Here is a 27,380-nt window from a genome sequence, read left to right as displayed (position 1 = left end):
AGAGGTAGAGAGAGAGACAGAAGCCCAAAAACTGAACGAGACAGGCATAGAGAGAGTGAACGAAGCCACACCGTTAGCCAGAGAAGAGATGAAAGAGATCGACGTTCTAGCTCAAGAAAGGATGAGAGGAAACAGAGGTTTCATTCACGCAGCAGAGAGCGGGACATTTCAAAGAGGCCCAGAAGAAGTAGGGAGAGAGGAGAGGGTAAAAGACCCCGGGAGCATGAGAGGGATTGTCGCCGAGATGGGCGCCCTGTTGTCCCACCATCTATTCAGGACCTGAATGGTTCTGACCTTTTTGCCATTAAGCGAACCATCACAGTCACCACTACCACAACCACCACCACGGTACCAGGCTCTCCTATACTCACTCAAGCCTCTCCATGTCGAATTGTACAAAACTTAGACATGCCCCACAAGAGGAAGAAGAAGAGAAGATGGCACTCAGGTGGGGAAGAGATGGAACGGGGAACTTGTCATAGCCGCTCGCAGTCACTGTCGCCTCCACGGTACCACAGATATGAGTCGGACCGTTATTCCAATAAATTGGAGCTAGACGTGTTGTCTTTAGATGGTGAGGCTTTGGACTCAGACTACCCATCCTTGGAAGATACACCTCCAGCAGCCCACCCCCCTGATCCACCTGCACCTAGTTCCAAATCTAAAACAACCCCAAAGACTGAACATCACCCGAAAAAGAAAGATCGCACATCAAAGAAATTGACTCAGTCGTCGTCCTCTTCCAATAAAACCAAAAGTAAATGCCCATCTTCTCTGTCAGTCATGTCTGATTCTGCTCCTGTCTCAGCTGGCTTTCCAGTAGCCAAGAGAACCAGGAAGGTAGGGAAAGACAAAATGTGGGACAAAGACAGTAAAAAAGATTTGGGTCGCTCCAGCAAATCTAAGAAAGAGAGCAGCAGTCGGAAAGGCAAGCTTCAGTCCAAAGTGTCTGTTATGGTGCGTGAGGGTGTGAGTAGCACCACTGGAACGTCAATTGGCTCCGGTAAGCTGGGTATGGACCTCCTTGGTCCTGGAGGAGCTGGAGGAGGTTCTGGGGGGTCTGTGGTGGGTGGTTCAATTGCTGTAGTCTTCTGTAGGGATAATGAGAGCAGGTCACCTTTCCTAAAACCTTGCACTGAGCCTCTGTCAGTAGGAGTCCGCAATAAAGATCTGGCAATTCTGGGCAAGCGAAACAGCCTAGCAGCACCACCATCCTCTTTAACAAGTTCTGTGGGAACCAAACCGAAGAAAACAAAGCCTGGCTCTATCACGTCTACTTCCTCCTCTACCTCCTCCCCTTCATCAACATTGGCAACCAAGCGCCGCCGTCGCTTGGCCAAGAAAGTTAGGGAAAAAGGTGGCGCATCAGATACGGCTACTGGAGATGGGAGCCAATCAAAAGCAACATCAGAAGGCTGGAGTGGAGTTTCTCAAGAGGTTCTTTCTACTGCTGGAGATGCAAGCAAGCCCGTCAGTCCACACTCCGGCCAAGCAGGCCCTGTTCCTTGTTCGTCGTCTTCTTCTTCCTCCTCCTCCTTCACAAGTGTTCTGCCACCCACCTCCTCACCAGCCCGTACACCCCCACCTTCTACTGCTCCCTTGCGGGACACCAGAGAGTCTTCACCAGACTCTCAGACTGTGGACAGCAGCTGCAAAACCCCAGAGCCTTCTTTTCTAGCCGACGACTGCCCGACTCAAACCAGCCCCACACTTCCGCCATCCAGTCCACCCAGCCCATCCGTGCCCCAGGGGTCTACACCTACCACCACGCAGCCCCCTTCAGAGAATGCACCCAAATCTGTGGCCTCACCACCCTCCTCTTCATCGTCAGTAGGAGGTGTTCTTGGTTCCCTTTCTCTGCCTTTGTCCTCGTTGGACCCCTCTTCTTCCTCGGTGTCCTCGTCATCTGCCAGTAAGCCTCCTCCACCCCCACCTCCGGCAGCCACAGTCCTCCCATGGAGTCTGCAGACAGGGGTGGACTGCACAACTGGAGGGGTACTAGCATGTGAGTTTGCTCCATTAGTTAACAGAAGTTTGATATGTTTTAGTTTTTTTAATATACAATATTCATACTTGAGATTTGTTTTTGATTAATTTAACAAAGCAGTTTTGCCACACAACACATTGCTCTTATTCATGTTTTTATCTAACGGGTGTCAGGCGATTGAAAATTTAAATCTTAATTAATCACATGATTTCAATAGATAACTCACAATTAATCGCACATAATCCTAAATTTTCATAATCTTAAGATACAAGTGGAAAAGAATGTTAAACTAATTTAAATATGGCTGCATCTTAGTCATTGATACAATAATTTCATAATAATTCATAAAATTGAGTTAAAATTGAAAAGATGTACTGTACTGTAAAAGAACGAGTGTGATATTGATTTGTGTTGAGGTCATATTTCTGCCACTAGATGGCATAATTGCATTTATAAGATGGTGACCATTCATTTTTCTTTTCATACTAAGAGCTATCTAATCTTTAACATAAAGTAACTTGTGAAATTCTGCACATTTTTAAAATTGTAAAATACAACTTGACTCCAGTCTCCACAAATATATGCATTATTATTACATTTATTACTGCAAAATCTTGATGTGGACGTGTCTACTGCGTTGCGACTGGAATTCCCCCAGTACAGGCTTTTATAATCTACAGGAGAAAAATGTATGTTGCACAAAATGCAGCCAGTATTCCCATGGACTCTCAAACTGTGTTTATTTCATATAGAATGGGGCAATGATGTCATCTACTGGTGGTTATGCTTCATTAAAGTTGTTTCCAAGTTTGACATTTACAGTGGAGCATCATCATTAACTCTTCGAGTTAATCGACAGCAAAAAAGCATCTGTGCAAGTACTTTTCTTCCTCTCCTCATCTGCTCACGTCTGCCCTTCAACCGGAAAAGAAAGGGGGGGAGGGGTTTAGGAGGGAAAGCAACTGGCCTCTCATCATTAACTTCAAAGACTGGTCATTGAGAGTGCTCTGCAAGCAGCCAATCAAATTGTTTAGAAGTGCCCTCAAAAAATACAAGAACACAGTACCAGTGATGGACGGTTTCCCGTGTGATTGAAACCTTAACTTTTAAAATGAAAAGTCAAGTTGAAATTGTTCTTTGCAACCCCACTAGTCTAAACACAGGGCTTAGCTTGTGAACGTCACATGACCATACACAGAAAAGAGGTGAACTGAGGTTTTTACCTGAGCCTTAGCCACCTGCGTTGTCATTTTCAGTTGATGGCAAGTGGCAAAATGGCCGCCCTCACGGATGGATAAAAACGGGTGGATTTTGCTGCAATTCATATTCCACAAATTCTGTGTTTAGACTAGTGTGAGTGCATAGAACATTGTAAAGGAAATTTTCGACTTGACTTTTAAAATCAACGTAAGCTGTTAAACTGATAATCGGCCTATGCCAATTCATTAGTTAGGTCCTATATCACAGCGTGCACCCTTTTGTCCTACAACCAATAGTATCTTTGTATTCTAGTCTGGATTTTTTTTTTATGTCTGGTGGAGACATAGAATATATTTAATGGCTCTGTAGTAAAACGTTTCTCACAACTTGTAACCATAAGTCCTCGCATTGTTTATCCTCTCAGTAACTGCTCTACTCTTCAAAATGGAGGAGGCAAATATTGCCAGCAGAGCGAAAGCACAAGAGTTCATCCAAGCAACCAGCCAGGTGAGAGGAAAACCATCTTTGGCTCTTATGCTTGAATGTATGGGCACCAAGTAAATATAATCATACTCCAGTCATGATCATCAGACATCAGTTACCTTTTCCTCCAAATCTGTGTTTTTCCAATTACTCTGTACAAGTTGCACTATTGTAGTACTTTTTTCTCGGGATGCATGATAATTGTTTTTCTCTGCTGAAACAATAACTTACTGCTGTTATAAATCAATACTGATGGCTAAGTACTTTTGATGCATAACATTAAAAAATATTTTTTAGATTATGTTTATATAGCATTTTTCTTTAAAATTGAATGATATTAATGGCAATTTTGTATGATCTTTTTTCCGTGTGTTCATAAAATACACATTTTGTATAGAACACAGCCGCGCCATGTTTACATCTTTACGAATATTGGTGTATTAGAGGCGGCTCTTGTTTTCGTTCCAGTTTTGTTGATATCAAACTGATCAATGTGACATCATTTTTTCCCAATATCAATCCGATCGTTATCATGCATCTCTAATATTTTCAGAAGAGTTCCGAGCTGATTCAATAAGTGTCTCAATATATTTTAAAATGGAATGATTCCATTTGTTTTGATTCAATGCACTCACATCTTTTAAATTAAAACGTTTTTTTTTTATTCAAATCTTTCTTTAGCACTCATTTCATTAGAGCTGTGTTGTAATTTCATTTTAATTTCCTGGTCTCCTGTCTTAAATGCAGATCCTGTCACAAGCAAACCAGAGTCAGTCTCAGGCCCCATCAGCTGCCTCCTTGACCTCATCCCAGAACCCTCCTCCCCCTCCCACTCTGCCCCCACCGCCTGCATTGAGTCCAGCACAGTTCATCCTCCAAAGCTCTCTGCCATTAGTTGGTTGCACTAAAACGCCGCCCTCTCACCTGCACCCCACCCTTGGTGGTGGATGCGCGCAGACACCCCCACCTGTCATGTCTGTTGGGCTACCAGGATTTACAGGGAGCTCTGGGGACTCTTTTTGGGACAGTGATAGTAAAGACCCTGATAAGGTAAAGTTAAAATTCATTATTCTGTCACAAGTTTAGTTGTCCTTTATGTAAGATACTCAACTAGTGTTTTTGGACTATTTATAATGTAGCATTCCTATCACTGCCATTTGTGGGACAAAACACAGAACATGGATCTTCAAAATAATTTATACCTTGCACAAAAACAGACATGTGGTCTTAAACATGAAATTGAAAATTGCTATCTAAGCCAAATAGACACAAAATGAACTAGACCATGCCAAATATTATCACACTTCCATCATGGTATATCTGCTTTGTTGGGTGTTCAGAGTAGGCAGGGCTAACTAAGCTTCACACTTTGCCCAAAAAACAAACACGAAAATTAACAATAATTTGGCACTCAAATTTCACCGTTTGGGCTTGTCTCACCTTTTAATGTAATGATTTTCTGACATTATAAATTAATTTGCACTTGACTCCATCAAGAATGTAATAAAAACCCAATAATGTAATAATTTCACTAATATTGTAATAACAAATCTTGACTGATATTGTAATACGATTTTTACATATAATGTAATACATACCTTATTACATTAATGGTGATTTATTACATTTTCAGGTGTTGTTTTCCCTCAAAACTGAATGTAAAACTTGACAGGTAATGAATGTTTTTTATGTATGTATGTATATATATATATATATATTGAATATATGGAAATGAACTAAATCAGCAGCAAAAAGACATGTTCATAGCATTACTACAACAACAGGACAATTTTAAAAATTTCGTATCGATAATTGTGGATTCAACAAACAACAGATTAGATGCACTCGCACGGGAGATACAGGAGGTAAAGACAACCTTACAATACACTCAAAAAGAAGTGAACGAGTTAAAAATGGACAAGGATAAACAGATGGAGCACAACAAAGCTACACAGACGGATGTTTTCAAACTATGTGATAGTATACTGGTTGTCTCTGACAAAATTGATTATTTGGAAGGACAGTCCAAGAGAAACAATTTAATCTTTGATGGAAGTCACCAGGAGAGTCATGGACTGAAACAGAGGGAAAGGTTATGAAAGTGATAACTGAAAACCTAAAAAATCAGCAAACAGTTGATATAGAAAGCGCCATCGCACAGAAAAATTTAGTGAGGACAGACAAGGAAGACCAAGGCCGGTGGTAGTGAAGCTGCAAAGATTTAAGGATAAATCAGTTATTCTACAAAAAGCTAAAAATCTTAAGGGAACAAAAATTTTCATAAATGAGGACTATAAAGATGCTGTTAAAAGGAAAAGAAAAGAACTGATGCCTGAACTGAGAGCTGCAAAAGAGAGGGGAATAATTGCATACTTGCGACATGACAAAGTAATTACTCATGCTCGCACCAGTACACCAAAACTCAGTAAAGGCAAATAATCCACAAAAAGCATGAGAAATATACAATCTCCAGGGCATACAATAGAATAAACTCACTGTAGATGATGACAAATATATGTAGACAAAGCTCTAAGAAGCAGTAAAATTGAATATTTGACTACCACCATTTACAACATAATGGAATGTTTAACCATTGAAATACACATTAAAAATGCACCAAATGTCATTATAAGTTGTATGTATAGGACACCAGGATCATGTATTGACATATTTAATTTAAAAAAAACTAACGGACATTCTGTTACACAAATGATAAAAAAAAAACGCAAATAATGTGTGGTGATTTTAATATTGATTTGTTAAATCCGAATGGGCATCAGAAAACAACTGATTTTAGAAATACAGTGTATAGTAATCATCTATTCCCTGCAATTATGAAACCTAGCAGAATAACAATTGATACAGCTACACTAATAGATAACATATTTATAAATACATTTGACCATAAAATAGAATGTGGACTTCTTATTAATGATATAAGTGATCATCTTCTGGTCTTTGCAATCTTCCAAGACTATTTTGATTAAAAAAAACAACAACAATAACTTACACATCAGAAACAAGACTAAAAACACAACGCTCCATGGCTGCCTTTAAGTTGGATTTAGAAAAACATAATTGGTCTGAGGTCTATTCAAACGATGATCCCAATATCGCATACAGTGCATTTCAGTCTACCATTATTTCTCTATACAATAAACATTGTCCATTAATAAAAATCTGAAGAAAATATAAAGGTCTAATAAATAAGGCATGGATGATGAAGCGGATAGAGAATGCATGTAAAAAGAAAAACATTTTATACAAAAGATTTATTAAATTGAGAACTATGGAAGCTGAAATAAAGTACATCTACAAAAATAAACTATTGAATATTATACAACAAGTAAGAAAGATTATTACCAGGCATTACTAGAATAGAATAAAAGCAACACACAAGAAATATGGAAAATACTAAATCATGTAATTAAAAATAGCTATACTTTTTTTTTTGATCATCCAGAATATTTTATAAAAGACAAAAATATTGTTATAGAATTTTTTTTAGACATTGGTAATTTCAGACATGGCTAATAATTTTAATGAGTATTTTGTTAATGTAAGCAGTAATTTGGCAACAGAAATCCCTGAGCCAAGAAACAAACATGAAATAGATAAGCACATTAAAAAAAAATCATCCACTATGCGGCTTAATGCTGTTAATGATAAAGAAGTATTAAATGTTGTCAAAATATTCCATCCATCCATCATCTACCGCTTATCCGGGGTCGGGTCGCAGGGGCAGCAACTTTAGCAGGGAAGCCCAGACTTCCCTCTCCCCAGCCAGTTCAGCCAGCTCCTCCGACGGGATCCCAAGGCCTTCCCAGGCCAGCCGAGAGACATAGTCTCTCCAGCGTGTCCTGGGTCTTCCCCGGGGCCTCCCGCTGGTGGGATATGCTCAGAACACTTCTCCAGGAAGGCGTCCAGGAGGCATCCGAACCGGATGCACGAGCCACCTCAACTGGTTCCTCTCAACATGGAAGAGTAGCGGCTCGACACTAAGTCCCTCCCGGATGACCGAGCTTCTCACCCTATCTCTAAGGGAGAGCCGGGACACTCTGCGGAGGAAACACATTTCGGCCGCTTGTATCCGGGATCTTGTTCTTTCGGTCACGACCCACAGCTCGTGACCATAGGTGAGGGCAGGAACGTAGAACGACCGGTAAATCGAGAGCTTTGCCTTTCGGTTCAGCTCCTTATTTACCACAACGGACTGATACAGAATCCGCATCACTGCAGACGCTGCACCGATCCGCCTGTTTATCTCCTGCTCCAACCTATCCTCACTCGTGAACAAGACCCCAAGATACTTGAACTCCTCCACTTGGGGCAGGATCTCATCCACGACCCGGAAAGGGCACTCCACCCTTTTCCGACTGAGGACCATGGTCTCGGATTTGGAGGTGCTGATCCACATCCCAACCGCTTCACACTCGGCTGCGAAGCGCTCCAGTGAGAGCTGGAGATCACGGCTTGAAGAAGCCAGCAGCACCACATCATCTGCAAAAAGCAGAGATGCAATGCTGAGGCCACCAAACCGGACCCCCTCAACGCCTCGGCTACGGCTAGAAATTCTGTCCATAAAAGTTATGAACAGAATCGGTGACAAAGGGCAACCTTGGCGGAGTCCAACCCTCACTGGAAACAAATTTGACTTACTGCCGGCAATCCGGACCAAACTCTGACATCAGTCGTATAGGGACCGAACAGCCCGTATCAGGGGGCTCGGTATCCAGTACTCCAGAAGCACCCCCTACAGGACTCCCCGAGGGACACGGTCAAACGTGTTCTCCAAGTCCACAAAATACGTGGACTGGTTAGGCGAACTCCCATGCACCCTCGAGGACCCTGCCGAGGGTAGTCAAAATAATAAATAATAAAAAGTCCACTGACTGCTTCAACATCGATATGACATTAGTAAAAAGTATTATAGAATATGCTGTGCAACCTTTCACATATATATGTAATTTGACGTTTAAAGCCGATATATTTCCATCAATGAAATGAAAATAGCAAAAGTTATTCCTATTCATAAAAATGGAGAAAGACATATATTCACTAATTATAGACCAATATTACTGCTATCACAGTTCTCAAAAATTATAGAAAATTTTATTGAAAAACATAAGCACTTTTAAGCGAAAATCAATATGGGTTTAGAGAAAAACAGACCACCTCAATGGCAATCATGGAACTCGTCAAGTAACATAGATAATAAATAAAAAAATTGGTGTTGGAATTTTTATAGATTTTAAAAAAGCATTTGATACTATAGATCATTCTATACTAATGAATAAATTAGAAAGATATGACATAAGAGGTTTGGCATATAAATGGATGAAAAGTTATTTGGATAATAGATATCAGTACTTACAGTTAAACAATATACAATCAAAACACTTGAAGATTACTCATGGATTCCCCCAAGGGTCTGTGCTAGGCCCCAAATTATTTATATTGTATATAAATGATATCTGTTGTGTTTCAAAAATATTCAAAAGTATCTTATTTGCTGATTACACAACTCTCTACTGTTCAGGAGAGAACCTGAAGCAGCTTCTGACTACCGTGGAGAATGAACTAAACACATTATAAAACTGTTTTGACTTTTAAAAAAATTATCATTAAACTTAAACAAAACCAAGTTTTTGGTACAAGACAAACCACACAACAGGTCAAAATTATGGTAAATTCAATTGAAATAGAAAGAGTGTATGAAAATAAATTTCTTGGATTATTTATTAATGAAAAATTATGTTGGAAGTCACACATAGATAAAGTCAAAAGGAAAATGTAAAAAATTATGGTGATACTCTCTAAAACTAATGATGTCCTGACTAAGAAATAATTATACACCCCTATTGTTCATTATAATTACCATATCTGACCTATTGTGTGGAAATCTGGGGAAACGCATATAAAACAAATACTAATCCTGTTTTCAAATTGCAAAAAAAAGCCCTAAGAATTATTAAACGATCAAAATATACAGAACCAACTCATTCTCTATTTATTAAATCAAATATAATGAAATTCTACGACTTAGTTTAATTTAAAATAGCACAAATAATGAATAAAGATGTCAGTCACTTGCTGAATTTTTTTTATTATTTTTTTTAAAGCAAAGTTCAATAAAATTACTTACATCAGACATGAGCTGTTAAAAATGTATATACACTGTAATTTCTTTGGATGTATCTGTATGAGTGTAATGAAAATTGTATATGTGAGTATGAGGATATTATTTATAAATGTATTATGGTATATGTCTATGAATTTCATGTACATATTTGTCGCTGGCAAATGTGCGTATGTTAAAGTGCACTTGTATATATGATTAGGTTTATACATTTCCTTTTGTTGAAATACATTACCTTATTATTTTATTAACATAAAACGAATAAGGGGTAGGACTAGATAAGTTTTTAACTTCCTCCTACCCCTTTGAACATATACTGTAAACTCTTTTCTTTCTTCCTATTCTTGTTTTCTTTTTTACTTCAATTTATATTTTAGACTTGTAATGTGTTTTCTTTGTGTTTATATGTTCAATAAAGAACTATATATATATATATATATATATATATATATATATTATATAAGTGTGTGTGTGCGGGCGCGCGCGCCTTGTGCCTTCTAATGCACATGAGCGACAAATACACTCTGCTTCCCATAGTTTATTTGCGAGACAACTTCCTTCAGGATTCAGATCATGTTAGACTCACAGAGGAAATTATACAATATATTTTTCTGATCATATACATCCCTTGTAATTGTATTTGCAAAACGTTTCATTTTTATTTGTGTATTAATGCATCTCTTTTTTCCTTTTTTGTTGAAATGGACAGTACCTGAAGAAGCTCCACACCCAGGAGCGGGCAGTGGAAGAGGTTAAGCTGGCTATCAAACCTTACTATCAGCGCAAAGACATCAACAAGGATGAATACAAAGATATCCTCAGAAAAGCTGTTCACAAGGTCAGCCGCACATCATACACACCAAGTTTTGACTCAATGTACAACTGGCCTGACATACAAGGTTTCTACAATACTGTATTTTTTTCAAAAATAAAAAACTTCAAATCCACTTTTGCAAAATATTACACACAACAGTGTTTCAAAACATTTAATAGATGGTAAAGAATAAGGGTATGAATTGCCTAGTACCTGGCGATTCGATTCGTATCACGATTCATACAGTAGGTCACAATTCGATTCGATACTGATTAATCCCGATACGAATCTCTAAATTGATTATTGCGATTTTATTTTTTACTCAAATTTAGAAAATACAAATCAGTAAACTTGTTGTATGAAAATGTATTTATTTATCTGAAAATTCAGGCTTATAACTGAGCCACTGCATTTAACAAACATGTTGCAGTCTGTTTGAACAGCACTGAAATAAACTATAAAGGCTTAATGTTCCATTAATATAAAAAAATTTCCATGCTTAATTTGTGAATCCTAACCTTACTAAGTATAAGTAAGACGTTTTGTTGAATATTCTCCACAAAAAAGTTGATCTTTAAAAATCGATATATATATAAATATCAAATCGATTCGAGAATTGCGTGCTGTAATATCGCGATATATTGCCGAATCGATTTTTTCTAACACCCCCAGTAAAGAATGTGTTAATTTTGCGGCATTAGGGGGTCTTATTTACAAAAATCAAAAGCTATTTCAATCCAAAACATCAAAATAGGTTAAGTTACATTTTAACCTAACCTTTAACATTTTGGAACCCTTATTCAATTGCAGCGTCAGCAATTTTACATCCTTGTGAATTTTTGGAGCCTTTCTGCTTGAATTTCGTTGCTGAATGTCAGACTAGCCTCCCAGAGCTGCCGTTTGGATGTGAACTGCCTCCCACCTTCATAGATCTTTTGCTTGAGAATGCTCCAAAGCAGGGTGGTCAATGTCCGGTCCTCGAGGGCCTGAGTCCTGCATGTTTTAGAGGTTTCCCACGTTCAACGCAGCTAATTCATATTCAAGGTCATTAGCAAGCTCCGCAGGAGCCTGATAATTATCCTGATCACTGAATCAGGTGTGTTGGAATAGAGAAACCTTGAAAACATGCAGGATTCAGGACCTCGAGGTGCGGATCTCTTGACACATGTGCTCCAAAGGTTCTCAATGGGGTTGAGGTCGGGGTAGGATGGGGGTGGGAGTGGCACATCATGAGTTACTCTCCTCGTTTGCCAATAGCAGCCAATAATCCAGAGGTATACCTTTGCAGCATGAGATGGTGCATTGTCATGCATGAAAATGATTTTGTTGCGGAAATCACGGTTCTTCTCTTTGTGTCTTGGAAGAAATGAGAATTAGAATGCGCCCAATGTGTTTGTGTGAGGCGCAAATTGCCAATTTTGACTTGCAAGCTGTGATGCAAAACAGCTAATTTTGAGCCGTGTGTAACAAAGATTATGAAAATATAGTGAAACCTTGGCATATGAGTTGAATTTGTTCTGCGATCAAGCAGGTTCCTCAATTAACCCAGATGTCAAATGAATTCTTCCTATTGGAGAAAAAAAGAATTAAAATGACAATGTGTTCCAGCCTCCAAATATTCACATTTAGTGTTTCTTTCTTCAATAAAGAAAAATAGCTGTGTATTGTATAATGTAAATATAAATACATATTAAAAGAGAATATGTGTAATTAAACAGAAAGACAGACATGAACAAGTTCAACAAGTATTTGTGTTGATGTGTTTTTCAATGGACTGTTCATTCAACAGCTGAAAGTGTATCTGCAACTGGTGCTCTTCCTTCTTTTTCTCCACTTTTCTCCAGTGGTACTCCATCTGGAACTCGCTACTAATTCAAATTTTGGGGCTGGCATGAAAAGCAAAATATATATATATAAATAAATCTAAGCAACAACTGGTGATTTGAAAGTTACATCTTAAAGGTCTCATATTATTCAACTTTCAACATACTAAAATAGTTCTCAAATGTGTAAAAGACATGTCCATGAGATGTATTCGTCAAAACTGACTTTTGATCTTATATTTTTGCTGTCCCTGAATCAGCCCAAAAAAACGCTCTGTTCAAAACAGCCTGTTTTAGGGGTGTGTCACTTTTATGTAAATAGTTGCACCAGGCCACGCCTAGGCCATACCCTTCTCTCTCGAAGGGGCAGTGATTTCGGTCATGGTAGCCATGTGCTAATGTTGTGAATGGAAACGACTGGCCATGGGAGCAGAAGAAAAGTAAAATACAGACATGTATTTTACACATTTGAGAACTATTCTTATATGTGGAAAAGTGGCATAACGTTTTACCATAAGAAAAAGTAGCATACCGTTACTACAGAGACAATGTTGTAGCGTTAGTTTGTGATTGTTTAGGCAATGGTTATTTTGCCATAACCGGCAAATCTCCCGCCGATGTTATTTTGCCGTGAATGTCTCCGATTTGCCGTGAATGCTTGTAGACATTTACAAGCGCTTATGAATAACACAAATTTGCACATTTATGCCACTGCTCGGTCGCAACGTGCAAGCCGTCTCGTCGAGACCACTTAGCGGCCGGTTAACATCCCAATGTCATGCCAACTAGGTGACAAGTTGTCAGTCACGGCAAATTAACCACCGCGGATTGTATCTTGACAAAACAATACGCAACTGCGTCCAACCACCGTCTGCTTTATAATCTCTGACTTCTTGTAACCAAACAACCTCCACACAACAAATGTAGCTCCCACTTTAGGTACTAAAAATACACCAGTAATATGGTAGAAGGTGCACATCTCTTATTAGAAAGGATAGGAAGGAAGGCTAAATCAAAAATGTTAAACTTACACCTTTCCCGTTTGCAGTCGTGTCACACTGTTGGGACCGATCCATTATGTTTAAACGTATTGCAAATCCAGCTCTGAACAGGCTTTCACTAACAAAACAGTCCTTTGAGGAATTAGGTCGGTACACGTCCTTCAAAAATAAAGTTAATCCACTGTCTTCTCAAAGACTTGGGACGAAGGAAGCAACCACTTTTTCCTGGTCATTGTTTCCCCTCTCCATGGAGCATTTGCGAGCAGGGGGATAAAAAGAAAGGGGCAGCCAGCTTCTCGAATTTCAGTGGGCGTGACAAACCTTTACCAGAGGTGGTGCCACTAACCCGAGGGGGCTGGGTCGAGTGCACTTCCATGTCTTTTTATTGTCACTAAGTCACGGAAGTTTAATCTGCCCGTTTGAAGCACACGTTTTGGAAAGGAGGAGAAAGCTAAAGAAGTCGCGGACTGACTTTCTTCATACCTGGTTGGATTGTAGACAGGCCGGGGATGCATATTGATAGAAAACCCCACTAAAGTGCATTTCATACTATGGGACCTTTAAGATTTATGTACAGTAAAAGACAGCTCTGTTACAAATTGGCAGCCCCTTTTGCCAAACCATGAATGTGACCTCACTTAGCTCTTTTCCACCTTATATTTCTCTTCTTTCTTTCTTTTTTTTTTGAGAGAGAGCTCAGTATTGTTCATTCGGTAATTTTACCGATTCAACATGTAATCATCATTGCTCTCTCTTTTTTATTTTATTTATTTAGTTATTTTGTATGTGCGTGCATATGTGCGTATGTGTGCATGTGTGTGTGCATGTGTGCGTGCATGTGAGTGTGTACTCATTAATTCACCTAAAACCTATTAAAAATCCCATACCGTTCACCTAAATCGAATACTTCAGAATCCAGCTAGAGTCGTGAGGTTGTCAGGAGACCCGAGGAAGGATCAAAGAAAAGAAAGGAAAGTGAAATCAAGCACCGACCGGACATTCCCCGCTACCCACCGGGTTACCAACCAGAGTCTTTCACCAACCCCAGAAACATCTAAATTCCAACAAATTAGGGAGACCTCAAGAGACCAAAGGAGAGACTGGGGAAAGGAAGGAAGGATAGATGAAGCAGAGTGAGATCCACAGACATCAGCTTCCACCGATTCAACGACCAGAGGAAGAAGCAGGTTCTGTTTGAATTTCGATAGATGCTGGTGTGGTGGATCTGGCATGCATGAAAACCTCCACCAAAGAGGGGAACCGTCAGAGCAAGCACAACCCCCGGGCCCCGCAGGGGCTGCCGGCCGGAGAGCAAACCCAGGTGCCAGGAGCGCCCCCCACCCCAACACGGCCCGCGCCCCCAGCCCAACGCAGCAGAACGGGGCACGGCAGGCCTGCCAGGCACCCCACCGACCCACACCGTCGCCGGGCCTGGAGCAACGGACCGCGCGGTGCCCCGGACACCAGGGAGAGCACCGCAACGCAGCACCCCCCAAGAGACCCAGGGAACGGCCAAGACGCAGCCGCCACCCAGCAGCCAACAGAGGGGCAGAGCCGCCCACGCTCAGTCCAGGGGGACAGCAACTATAAAGTTAACCCACTGGCATGCAGTGATTCCGAATATTAACCCTTAGTGCCCATTGGAAGTGAATCTTGAGGAGTTGGTGACTCTAAGGTGTCATTTGATGTAGTCTGCTCGATCCTGCTGGCAGGAACTGGGTTCCTGATTGTAAAAACACAACCATTAGTTACAAATTGCCAAATACAGAAACAGCAATGTAAATTGTCGCGATGTGGTGGCTCTCGCTAACAGGCCGAATTAAATAACCAGATTTAGATTAAAAGATTCTATATACGTAGACCATGTTTCTATCAATTTTGATATTTGGTTTTTATTCAAGGCAGATATTTTTTCCATTAAAATGTGATTTATGAGGTTAGACCATTGGTCGATATTCAGTTTGTTTATTTTTCCAGTTAACAAAAATTGTTTTTTTTTCGCGATAGTAAAGGCTACAAGTGTAGATTGAAATTGTTTACGTGGTAAGTCAGTTGTTGTTAGGTCACCTAGCAAACACAAGTTTGGAGATAAAGGTATCCTACAGTCCAAGATAGTGGAAAGTTTATCTAAAACTTTAGTCTAGAAATACATAACCGGAGTGCATAACCATAAAGCATGAAAATAATTTTCTGTAGTGTTTTGTAAACACTGGAGACAAACGTCGGAATCTGAGAGTCCCATTTTCTTCATCATATATTGAGTAATGTATGTTCTATGAAAAATTTTATATTGGATAAGTTGTAAATTTGTATGTTTTGTCATGAAGGTAAATTCCATCTTAGTTGGGTTTTCAAGTCTCCAGCTGTCGACGAGGCCAAAATCATCCATATATTTCCCTATTACTTTAGTAGATTGTAAACGCCTTATACATATTGTATTATTAGAACAATCTATTAATGGATTTAAGACTGTGTTAAAGTCTTCTCCAATAATAATAGTAGAGTTCGCTGCTAAATCAAACAGCTGAGAGAAACATTTCTCTTCTTTTAAATGCACTTGAACACCGCAAGGGCTGAAATTTTGCTCACCAGCACTGACAACCCAGTAATTCTTGTTTATTATAATAAAAACAATGACTAGTGACACTGTGTTGAATGCATGATATTCACTCAATTGTTAAGAACTAAAGTCGTTGAACTGAATCAGTACATGTATTGCTTCTGTCATTATTTCAGATCTGCCACAGCCGTACTGGTGAAATCAACCCAGTCAAGGTCAGCAACCTTGTGAAGCTGTACGTCCAGCGCTACAAGTATTTCCGAAAACATGGACGCAAAATGGATGAAGAAGACCGGGACGACAGGGAGCAGGGCGGAGCTTTTTAAAATGTTATCTTACTCTGCCTTTGGTTGTTGTGGACATCCCTATTTTATGTTTGTGTTTCTATTGTTTAGTCTACTCTTCTTTATACATCTTTACTGTGTGATTTCACTGTAAATATGTCCAACAAAAAATGGGTCTTGAGAAAACACGTAATGTATAGAAGATTCAATAGATCCCAATAAAATAATAAAAATAAAAACTTGAAAAGGCAACCAATTAATGCTAACGATTGTACAAAAAAAGCAGGAATACTTTTTTTTTCTTTGTCTCATGTAAATACACTACTAAATACTCATCAAAATATTCTGTACAGTACATGCCAGAAATATACTCCTATCAATCATAGTTCCTCTACACCCCCCTGTGACTTTGCAAATAGTATGCAAGCTTGAGTGGCCAGCGGGTTGCTCTACACTTACACAAATACATTTGAGTAAAAGACAGTTGACGCTCAGCTTTTGGATTGTCCTGTGTTTTGCTTGACTTGGGTGAATGGGTTACTGAGTTTGTGAATGTTTCTAAACCTTTCACATACAGTATATGACAGAAATATTCATAAATGGTGCTTGAGTACTGGGTATTCTCAAACAACCAATGTACAGTACAAGCAAAAAGTTTGGACACACTTTCTTATTCAGTGCATTTGCTTTACGGTATTCTCATGACTGGTTATTTTGTAGATACTCACTGAAGGCAAAACTATTTATGAACTGATGAGGAGTTAAGCACTTCACACACAAAAAAAAGGGTGAAATAACTGAAAACAAAGTTTTATATGATAGATTCTTCAAAATAGCCATCCTTTGCTCTGGTTACTTTTTGTGCATACTCTGGGAACTCCTTAAATACTGTTTGAAAACCCTTTCAGGTTCAGACTACCTTTTGAAGCTCATCGAGAGAATGCCAAGAATGTGCAAAAAAAGTAATCGGAGAAAATGGTGGCTATTTATTTTTATTATTTTCACTGTTTTTTTGGTAAGTACATAACTCCAAATGTGTTTGATAGTTGTCATAGTTTTGATGCCTACAGTGAGAATCTACAATGTACATTGTCATGAAAATAAAGCATTGGATTGACTGAGGTGTCCAAACTTTTGACCCGTCCTGTATATATATATTTGCCGGTTTTTAATGTTTTCTTTTTTGTTGAAATGTTAATACTGTAAAAATGGGGCAGACCGACATTTAAAAAATAAATAAACTTGTTGACATCCATGGAAAATGAATTTAATTTTGATTAAAACATAGTTAAAAATAAATTTTCCTGTAATCAAAATGATTCTCCACCATATTCAATGTAAAATATAAAGGCAATGCTTTTATAACCTGGAGGAATTTTTTTCCCCCTTTGTTACAGTTGAAAGCTGGGAAACAAATAAGAGACTTGCGTCTCGCTGGTGACAAAAGTACTTTCAATTTCCTTAAGAAGTACAAATGTCTACTGTTTTACAGACAGGCAGAAGATTCAACTCTCAGCAAAAGTAAATTACAGGTTATGAAATGTACGTACAAAAGTATGTTCTTGATACTATTATATATACATTACCAGTTTTTGACAACTTGGTTTGAAGCAAGAGGAAAAAAATCTGCACAGACAAATACATAATAAAAATAAATATATATATATATATATATATATATATATATATATATATATATATAATTGCATAATGCTCGTGCTGAGAAGAGAAAATGTACCCAATCAAAGCGGGGGGGTGCTGACAAATATGTGTAACCCCTGTTAAGTACCTTTAGGTTTTTATTTGAGATTGTAAAATATATTAATTATTTTCTCAGCCCTCTCTGAATCGGTCAAGTCCCCTTTAGCTCCGGCCGTCCTTGCTAACAAAATGCAATAAATTATGCTGCATTCAAGGAAGGTGTGAACCTGCAAAAATCGAAAGTGCACTAGAACGCCCCTTTGAACTGAGGTCCGAGTTGCAAAGTCGAGAAAAAAAAGTGCCCCGACTTCACCTCTAGTGGCTTCAATCTGACGTCACCCGAAATTGGTCATCAGGCGTATCATTTTCGGCGTGGAGAGAACTTGAAGTAAAATAACTTGAACCCCGCAACGAAATTGGTGTTGAGTAAAGCGCTTATCAAGGGGCAACGCAAGAGGGGCAACGCAAGATGGCCACCGGCGGCTTCGCTAGTCGCTATGGCTAGTAGTCGGTGTCAATACGGTTTTTGCAGCACTTGACGCGCCTTATTTTACGTCGGTTGTAGCTGTTGGACGGCATCCCGCCATTTTAATTTTACAGAAGTTCCACAACCTCCGCGTTACTGTACTAGTTGCCGCATTGCGTTTTGGTGAGCTCGGCAAACATTTTTTTTTTTTAAATCCTTAACGTGCATACACGAAACCCATACCAACTGAACCCACGAGGCATTTATGTGACTTCGATGTCCGTTTAAATCCGATGGTGTAATTTATTTTTCAACGTTGGATGAGTGAAGGAAGGTAATAATATCCCATGTTTCTTGTTAGCATAGCTAGCTTAGTGGTTAACATGAATAGGTCGATGTGAGGGAAACTAAAGAGCTGCTTTACCAAGTAGATTTATTTACGATGTCTTGTTGTGTATTTTGAGGGAATATACTTCTTAAAGCTACGAAATCGATATTTAAATCAATGGTCAGGCTTATTTTTAGACGTCAGCGGGGAGGTACATGCTAGTTAGCACGTGAAGCTAGCCATCATGTCTGCCTTTGTGCTCACCGTTAACCTGACATTCATTGGTTGTTATTGTTTTTAAGCAAAAGTTTGGCATATATATTGTTTGTTTAGGTGAAAAATGACGCAGTTTTTACCCCCGAACCTTCTGGCCCTTTTTGCCCCGCGGGATCCAATCCCCTTTCTGCCTCAACTGGAGAAGTTGCCGCACGAGAAACACCACAACCAACCTTACTGTGGCATCGCCCCGTTCATCAGGCACTTTGAGGTTGGAAGCTTATCACTTATGACATTACAGTTTATTTCCCAATCAATTTTGAGTGAAAGTACATGTCATTTGTTGTCTTCATTGGTTAGGATCCTAGAGATGCCCCTCCACCAACAAGGGCTGAGACTCGCGAAGAGAGGTTGGAGAGAAAGGTGAGTTTGGGACTTGGGAGCCATTGCAAGATGACTTTGACCATTTTGATACTGTAAATAATGCATAGGGGGGTGTCAATGTTTGTTTAAAATGACTGTTGTCTCGATCAAACGAGCCGTTATTGCTATGTTATTCATTTGAAGTGCTGTAAGCTCACTTGGTTCTTAAAAACATTTTCCGGCAGATAAGTGTTCTGCTCACGCCAAACTACAATGCCCTATTAGTCTTTGCATTTGTTTGTTGCCATTAGCTGATATCACTGTCAATTAGCCATTTAAAATAAATTGTTTCATTTGCAGAGGCGAGAGAAAATTGAAAGGAGGCAAACGGTGGTGGAAACAGAACTGAAACTTTGTAAGTTTATTCATTGTCAAACAACAAACTATTTGAGCTGATTCTGCTCTCTGGGCTTGAAAGTTTTTCCTATATGCATTATTTTAGGGGACCCCCATAATGATCCAAATGCCCAAGGAGATGCCTTCAAGACATTGTTTGTTGCAAGAGTGGTGAGTATGTTGAAATTATGGCCAAGCGTTTTGACGTCAGCACCTGGATTTCTGCCCCTGCAACGGTTCCTCTCACCTGTCAATAACAAAATTTTCTTTGCCCCAGAACTACGATACTACAGAGTCCAAGCTTCGCCGTGAGTTTGAAGTCTATGGCCCCATTAAGCGGGTAAGTTTACCTACTGTTGACTTGTGTGTGTCAGTCAAAAAGCTACATTTGAGATTAACTCAGAGTTGAGATGTCACTTAATACAATTAATTTTGAAAATGTATACAACTGGACTTGCAGCTGTAAAACCCCGAAAATGACATGGGTACATCTTGGGGTTGCTATAAAGAAAGCCAAGCACAGGAGCATAGCACTTCTTGAACAAGTATACTTGAAAGTGCTTAAAATCTTAGTCATGTTGGAGTTTGTGATTCATGCAATGTAGTTGTCATTCTAAATGTTTTACTTTTTAAAATGCCTGAAAGAGTGTATGCAGTGATACGTTTATTGCGTTATTACGTCTGTGTTTAATGAAGCATCTGCTAAGCAGCCAACCCCTGATGATAATGTGCTTGTCGCTTGCAGATCTACATCGTCTACAACAAGAGGACGGGGAAGCCTCGTGGATACGCCTTCATTGAGTATGAGCATGAGCGTGACATGCACTGTGAGTACAAATATAGCACTGAGATCACAAAAACATCTAGTACATATTTATCAAGCTACATTCAAGGTGGTTCTTCCATTGGCACCACCTTCTCTCATATTTTTTTATGGGGTTAGCATATTTTAATAGCTTGTGTTAGAATTACAGAATTGGGTTAAAAAAGAATCAGAAGTTCTTGTATGTACATGATTTTCCACATTTTGCATGATGAAAACCGTCTCGTGGTTGTGTGATGTTTGCGTGTCTGTTGCGTGTCATCAGTTGACTGATGGTTTGGCTGTGGAGGGGACTGCTTCATTCAGTGGGGCATCATGGGAAAAGTGGGTGGACCAAAAGGTAGTGCGTCTACTGTGAACCTGAACCTCTTTGCCTGTGAAAGGGCACGTTGTCTTTTAACTGTTAGGTGATGTAGCTCTGTGGAAGAGCAACTCTGCTGGTTGGACTCGATTGGTAAGCACAAGGTTAGACTAGTCACTCATCCAATGGGGTATCTGCTGGAAATATCTACTATTGATTTTTGTGGAACCTCAACTTTAGAGTGAGCAGTTTTTTTTTTTTTTTGTGGTCCTCAACTCTGGTCATGGTGAGATAATTTAATCTAAATTTCACCATATTGAAGTATTAGAATTTGTTTTTGTGCCACATTGGATCATACATAACTGTCTGATTAGACAAGTGGGTGGTGTCATTGAACATGACTTCATTCTAGGATGTTGGCGCCATTAGCTCTGCAAGACCAGAGTTGCAGATCACAGCAATGTAGCCAAGCAAAGGGATAAATGGAGAGGGGAGGCGGGGCTAAACATCATATTAACTGTGTGTTGTTCTCGTTGCCACTGCAGCCGCCAATCTGTGATGGCTATTGGCCAGAGCTGGCTGGCAGATGATGATGATGGTGGTTATGATACATCTACACCCTACTACCACTGCTCAGTGTATGGTTGGTATAATGGGTTTGTATGATGGGTAAGATTTCTTTCCACCCTCCATCTCCTATACAGGGAAGAGGAGCTACGTTCAATGGGAAAAGCCTTTTTTACTGGAAAGGCCCAGGAGCTTTCCAGCAATTAGATTTTGTTTGTAACTTTGACTTTGACCATTGAACGCACCCTTGAACACTAGCCAATTTAATGGTACCCAATGACACTGCCCTTTTTCTTAAAGCCACCTTGGGTCGCTGCTCAGAGCTTGTTCTTATCTGTAGAAGACCTAGATGCAGGGATGCATGGCGAGAAAAAAAACACCTGTTTTTACTATTGCACGACTGTCAAGTTTGGTGGCAAAGTAGTGACACCGCTTCTTGGATGGTAGGCAGGCAGTCTTTGCACAGGGCGTCATGGAAAGCTAGAAAACATCCATTATATCACTTATTTGCTTGGAGGGTCAATGTCATACCCATTTAACCCATGTTGGTTGCTTGCATTCTTGTTTAGGAATTATTCACTCGACTTGAAAAGATTGTTCTGGTATGATCTGTACCATTTAGTCCATATCAAGGCACTGAAAGATTTACATTTGATTCTCCAGTCAATTATCTTAAATGTATTGCAAGATGATTGTTAGGGCAGCTAATTATGTTAACAATCCCTGATTGTAGTTAATGATCTAATCCAGTGGTGTCCAAACTCGGTCCTCGAGGGCCGGTAGTCCTGCAGGTTTTTGAGGTTTCCCTGCTCCAACGCACCTGTTCCAATCAACAAGGTCGTTATCATGCTTATGCAGAGCTTGCTGATGAGCTTCAGCTGTGTTGGAGGAGAGAAATATCCAAAACCTGCGGGACTACCGGCCCCCGAGGACCGAGTTTGGACACCACTGATCTAATCCATTGAACTAGTGCTATTAATTCTAAGATGGCTTTAATAAAAAAAAATTAAAGGCAGATGTATTTTCTTGGTAATTCTGATTACGGGTCCATTTATAAATTATTTATTCACTACTTATCCAAGTAGTTAAATTAAGCTACACGGTGTTCCTAATTTCAGTAATGAATTCAAGCTCATCAGGGCGTACTGTTTTTTTTGTTTTTTTTCCCCCTGCCCCCGTTGGATTAAGGCTTATAATGGGTGAATCATTTCAGATTGAAGCAAAATCTTCCACACTTTAGTGGCTAGTGTTTGTAGCATGGCATTACTGGCCTCTATTTATTGGATGGAGTTGCGTAAAGGCAACTTCTGCCTTTTTAGGTGGCTTTTTTTTTTTTTTTCCCCCATTTGGCCAGTTTTTGGAGTACCGGTGGGGGTTTGGTAAGGCCCTGTCAATGGATGGCATTTAAATGGCATCCTTAGTGAAGAGAGGAAGTGGAGGGGTTGTGGTAAGGCCCCTGACTGATGTTGTGATGAAGTGAATTCTTGTGTTTAGGGGTTGTGGTAAGGCCCTCTGACTTAGCTTTTGAGACTAATAAGGTCTATGAGAGATTCTGTCTTACCTCAATGGGGGGGGGGTTTGGTAAGTCCGTGTTCTTCAACATCAAGATGGTAGCAACATCATTCCTCACTACAGGCCAGTGTAGCAGACGGAAAGAGGCGTCCCAATGTCAAAGTTCGTCATTTGTGCAAGATGGATCTACAAACTTGGTGTGGTATCATGGGGTGAGGTGTGAATGAGAGTGCCTTTTTATTGGTTTCTTTATTGTGCCGCTCTTTGCATTGGAGGATGGTAAGCAGGTCAAAGTTCAAGTCCGATGGAAACTACCAGGAAAGGCTCGCGTCCTAACAATGTAAAATAGTCATCACAAAATCTGCATTTGGAAAACCACCAATCTGATAGAACATTGTTTTATTTAACGTGTGTGTGTGTGTGTTTACTAATTTTATAGTTGTTGAGCATTTACACAAGTTTGCCTCTTTAGCATGGGGTCTTGTTAAAACGTGGTAAATACTATGTTATATGTAACCACAATGGCAACTAAACTACCCCAGCAAGCTTGCAAAGTCAAGTGAATGCTACAAGGCGAGAGATAAATTTATCGCAATAACACTTTGATCACATATTTTCACTAACTCTTGACACAAAACTTGCCACTGGCTAAGTTATTTGGAACTTGACTCAGTTTACATGGACTTCATACATAAGTTTGATTTAATACAAAACTTAAGATAGTTTTCATACAGAAATGAAGATAGATGTAGAAAAAACACCGCTGGTCACAGTGACGTAACTTTTAAAAAGTGGATGTTGAGTTACACAATAAAAGAACATTGAGCATTCATCGGGTGGAAGGAAGTCTACTCCCATTATCCTTGGGCTTTTATCCAGAGAGCAGCCCTCTCGGCTTCACCTGCTCCTGGTCAGTATGCTAAAGCACTGTTTGCTTCCTTGGCTGAAGTGACGCATCAGACTCTTATCGCCTGTATGTCTCTTCTCCCCACCCCTCTTCTCCAGCTGCCTACAAGCACGCGGATGGCAAGAAGATTGATGGCAGGAGAGTGCTGGTGGATGTTGAACGAGGACGCACTGTTAAAGGATGGCACCCTCGTAGACTAGGTCAGCAGACAGGTTTCAAAAACTTTTTTCAGCAGTTGTAATCATTTTAGAAGTTAACCATTGATGTATTTGTTTGACTCAGGTGGGGGATTAGGAGGGACCAGAAGAGGTGGTGCAGATGTCAACATCAAGCACTCAGGCCGAGATGATGCATCGCGCTATGATGATCGCCCACTGGGAGGGTGAGATATCTTCTTTCTTTTCTTTTTTTTCTTCTTTTTTTTAGCGCACCATAAAAAAATATTATGGAGGACCAAAATTGTGAATAATAATAATAATAATAATAATACATGAATAAAAGTGAAAATAAAAAATGGATATAAAAAATATAATTCAAAAATTGAATACAAAAAAATTATATAAATATATATCCCTAAATAAATAACAGTAAAAATAAAATTAAAAACTAAAGATTCAAAAAATAAATATATAAAAAATAATTAAATATCAATCAAATAAAAACATTCATTCTGTAGACACACTTAGGACCACCCCCTCATTTAAATAACATTTCGACCTGACAGCGCGTCTGCAGCATGAAATAAATGAGAGCAGAGCGTTTTTATATATTGATATTTTGTATTTTTACTTTTATTTATTTTGTATTTTTACTTTTATTTATTTGGATATATATATATTTATTTTTATTATATCAGTGTTTTCCCCCACTTTTATTTATTTAGTCATTTATTTTTAATTTTGGCAGTTTTGGTCCTCCATAAATTGAAGCCTGAGTGTAACTGACTTTTCTTTGTCTTGACTACTTTGTAGTGACCGTGATCGTGGAGAACGTAGGGAGCGTAGTCGTGACAAGGAGAGAGAGCGTCGGCGGTCCCGCTCCCGTGAACGCCGCCGCCGCACCCGTTCCCGTGAGCGTGAAAGGGAGAGAGAAAGGCAACCAGCACCAGTGGAGGATGGCACCCCAAGCAATCGGCGTCGCGATAGAGACCGTGATCGTATGGTGCCAGCTGGAGGAGACAGCAGGAGTAGGGAAAGGAGTCGGGATCGCGACAGGAAGAGGAGAAGTAGAAGTCGGGATCGCAAGCGTGAGCGCGAGAGGGCCAAGGGGCCTGAAGGTGAGGAAGTCAGCCAGGGAGATGGAGGCCCTGGTGGCCCTGGTGGCCCAGATAGCGAGCGAGTGCCGGAAGAACCTGAAGGAGAAGCAGGTGAGGGGACAGAGGAACGCAGGGACAGAGAAAAGGATAGGGACCGCAGACGCAGCCATAGGGACAGAGACAGGCGTAGGGGGGACCGGGACCGAGACAGGGATCACAAGAGAGAGCGGGGAGACCGAGATAGGGGTGAACGCAGGGAGGAGCGCCACGCCTCCTTGCGGGAAGACCTGGGCCCTCAAGATGAAATGGCCAATGAGGAGGGAGAAGCACCGCCCAGCATGGAGGAGTACAGTCAGGATGGAATGATGGACCAGCAGTCTGTGCCTGATGAATACGCTTCTGGTGAGAATGGCTACAAGATGGAGGCAACAACTGGAGAAGAGTACTAGCTTAGACGTACCCCCCTCAGGCGCACTCAATGTAATATTCTTCTGTACTATACGGAAAAGCTACCATATGGACACACCATATCCCGCCTTCCTATAAATATAAAATGATGCCGTTTGTTCCACATGGTGTTTCACAAGGTGGATTTGCCCAATTTATGTGTGCTGCACACTCTAGTTTTCAGCAATTCAAGATATTCTTTTTGCCTCTTGGTTTGAGGAAGGCAGCCCAAAACATAGGCCGTCACATTTTATTTTCAGCTTTATTAAACATTAGATTCTACGTCCAGTTGGTTACAGATACTTTCTGTTTAGTGTTTGTGAGATTGGAAGGTAATTGTGTGACGATTCGCAATAGTCTTGTTTAAAATTTGATTAAAAATTTTTTTTTATTATCTTTGGGTGTCCTTTACTTTGTTCCTAACCTTGCCTGCAAGTTTAATTTTCACGGTATTCGTGAGTTCACAAATCCCTTATAATACATCTTGTACTGAGCCCGCTTATTTTCACCGCCCAGTTACAAAGCAACAATGTGTTTGGAGGATGGATATGCGGCTGTGATAAAAACAAGAAGCGCAGAGGCCGATGGGAACGAACAAACCAAACATAGCCACACCGGTAGATGAATGCTTGGATGCTGCAATAATTCTGATCTAACTTCTAGATCATTATCACATTATTAATCTGGCTCTTGTCCAGGTTACTTTTGTCCCATTGCTCCATTAATTGCTTGAAAAAAAAAAAAAAAACGCTTCAACATTGATGTACTTGGGCCAGGATCGTATGCCTAAACCTTATATAACAGTATCAAGCGAACTTCTGCAAAAGCCCCGCCACCTTCAGTTGATGCTTTCGTGTCCGACATCCCCCTGGACATTTACAATGTAAATCAACATACCAGATCATGGTGAGTGTTTTTGGCGCAAAGTGCGCTATCTTCTAAAGGGTCTACAACATGCAGTGGAAGGATATACAGTAATCCCAATGTTAAAATACTGTATGCAGAAAAGCTGATTTCATAACTATCTAGGTCATTCACGGTAACAGTATATATCCCAATATAAAATTAAGGGGAAAACTAAAAAGTTAAGCATTTTTAAATTAACTATAGTCCATTAGAGAAGCTAAATTCATGATGAATTAGGATAACCTTTATAGTGCAAATTCCAAGTCAATGTTATGTATCAGAACTCCCTGGGTGTAAGATGACAGCCAATATTTTTGTCCACTTACCCGGTCTCTTTCTACACTGTATCTGACTAGATGTGGCTGTAAAAGGTGGTACCTGGCAAGTTGTATGATTCTTTGAGTGTGTGAGCTAACTAGCTAGAAGTGGTAGGCTATATTAAATTACTGTAGCTAACGTTTGCTAATTTGTGGACTTGGAGAAGGCGTTTGACCGTGTCCTGTGGGGGGTGCTTCGGGAGTATGGGGTACCGGGCCCCCTGATACGGGCTATTCGGTCCCTGTACGACCAATGTCAAGAGTTTGGGCCGCATTGCCGGCAGTAAGTCAAATTCGTTTCCTGTGGGGGTTGGACTCCGCCAAGGTTGCCCTTTGTCACCGATTCTGTTCATAACTTTTATGGCCAGAATTTCTAGGCGTAGCCGAAGCGTTGAGGGGGTCCGGTTTGGTAGCCTCAACATTCATCTCTGCTTTTTGCAGATGATGTGGTGCTGTTGACTTCTTCAAGCCGTGATCTCCAGCTCTCACTGGAGCGCTTCGCAGCCGAGTGTGAAGCGGTTGGGATGAGGATCAGCACCTCCAAATCCGAGACCATGGTCCTCAGTCGGAAAAGGGTGGAGTGC

The 27,380-nt window shown here is 40.1% G+C and overlaps 2 protein-coding genes across 4 annotated transcripts in view; both read left to right on the top strand.

Moving 5' to 3' along the window:
- The window catches only part of scaf1 (SR-related CTD-associated factor 1), a 19,864-nt gene extending 3,079 nt beyond the window's left edge, over nt 1-16,785 (top strand). For both annotated transcript variants that reach the window (XM_077558152.1, XM_077558153.1), the window contains exons 2-6: nt 1-2,005; nt 3,612-3,694; nt 4,418-4,720; nt 10,519-10,647; nt 16,184-16,785. The exon at nt 1-2,005 is cut by the window's left edge. In XM_077558152.1, coding sequence (XP_077414278.1) covers nt 1-2,005; nt 3,612-3,694; nt 4,418-4,720; nt 10,519-10,647; nt 16,184-16,333 — 2,670 coding nt within the window. In that variant the 3' untranslated portion in view covers nt 16,334-16,785. The remainder of the gene's footprint in view (nt 2,006-3,611; nt 3,695-4,417; nt 4,721-10,518; nt 10,648-16,183) is intronic.
- A 1,785-nt stretch (nt 16,786-18,570) lies between these two features.
- snrnp70 (small nuclear ribonucleoprotein 70 (U1)) lies at nt 18,571-25,967 on the top strand. Of its 2 annotated transcripts, none has more exons than XM_077556707.1 (10): nt 18,571-18,792; nt 19,089-19,273; nt 19,363-19,425; nt 19,726-19,780; nt 19,868-19,932; nt 20,039-20,101; nt 20,507-20,588; nt 23,970-24,071; nt 24,154-24,253; nt 24,843-25,967. In XM_077556707.1, exons 2-10 carry the CDS (start codon nt 19,127-19,129, stop codon nt 25,573-25,575), a joined length of 1,410 nt encoding a protein of 469 aa, XP_077412833.1. In that variant the 5' UTR covers nt 18,571-18,792; nt 19,089-19,126; the 3' UTR covers nt 25,576-25,967. The 2 variants fall into 2 exon arrangements, with proteins under 2 accessions (XP_077412833.1, XP_077412832.1); XM_077556706.1 differs by having other exon boundaries at nt 18,576-18,792; nt 19,120-19,273.
- The last annotated feature ends 1,413 nt before the right edge of the window (nt 25,968-27,380 follow it).

The sequence above is a fragment of the Vanacampus margaritifer genome, chromosome 2 (genome assembly GCF_051991255.1).
Source record: "Vanacampus margaritifer isolate UIUO_Vmar chromosome 2, RoL_Vmar_1.0, whole genome shotgun sequence".
In the NCBI taxonomy this organism is placed as follows: domain Eukaryota; kingdom Metazoa; phylum Chordata; class Actinopteri; order Syngnathiformes; family Syngnathidae; genus Vanacampus; species Vanacampus margaritifer.
Note: the sequence above shows the minus strand (reverse complement) of the source record. Positions and strands in the feature narration are given on the sequence as shown.

What these genes read in the sequence shown, in the direction of transcription:
- snrnp70 (XM_077556707.1), top strand. Translation starts at nt 19,127, where the DNA reads ATGACGCAGTTTTTACCCCCGAACCTTCTGGCCCTTTTTGCCCCGCGG. An exon ending in CATTGTTTGTTGCAAGAGTG is followed by an intron (nt 19,933 to 20,038) that starts GTGAGTATGTTG and finishes TCTTTGCCCCAG; the next exon opens with AACTACGATACTACAGAGTC. An exon ending in GATGATCGCCCACTGGGAGG is followed by an intron (nt 24,254 to 24,842) that starts GTGAGATATCTT and finishes ACTACTTTGTAG; the next exon opens with TGACCGTGATCGTGGAGAAC.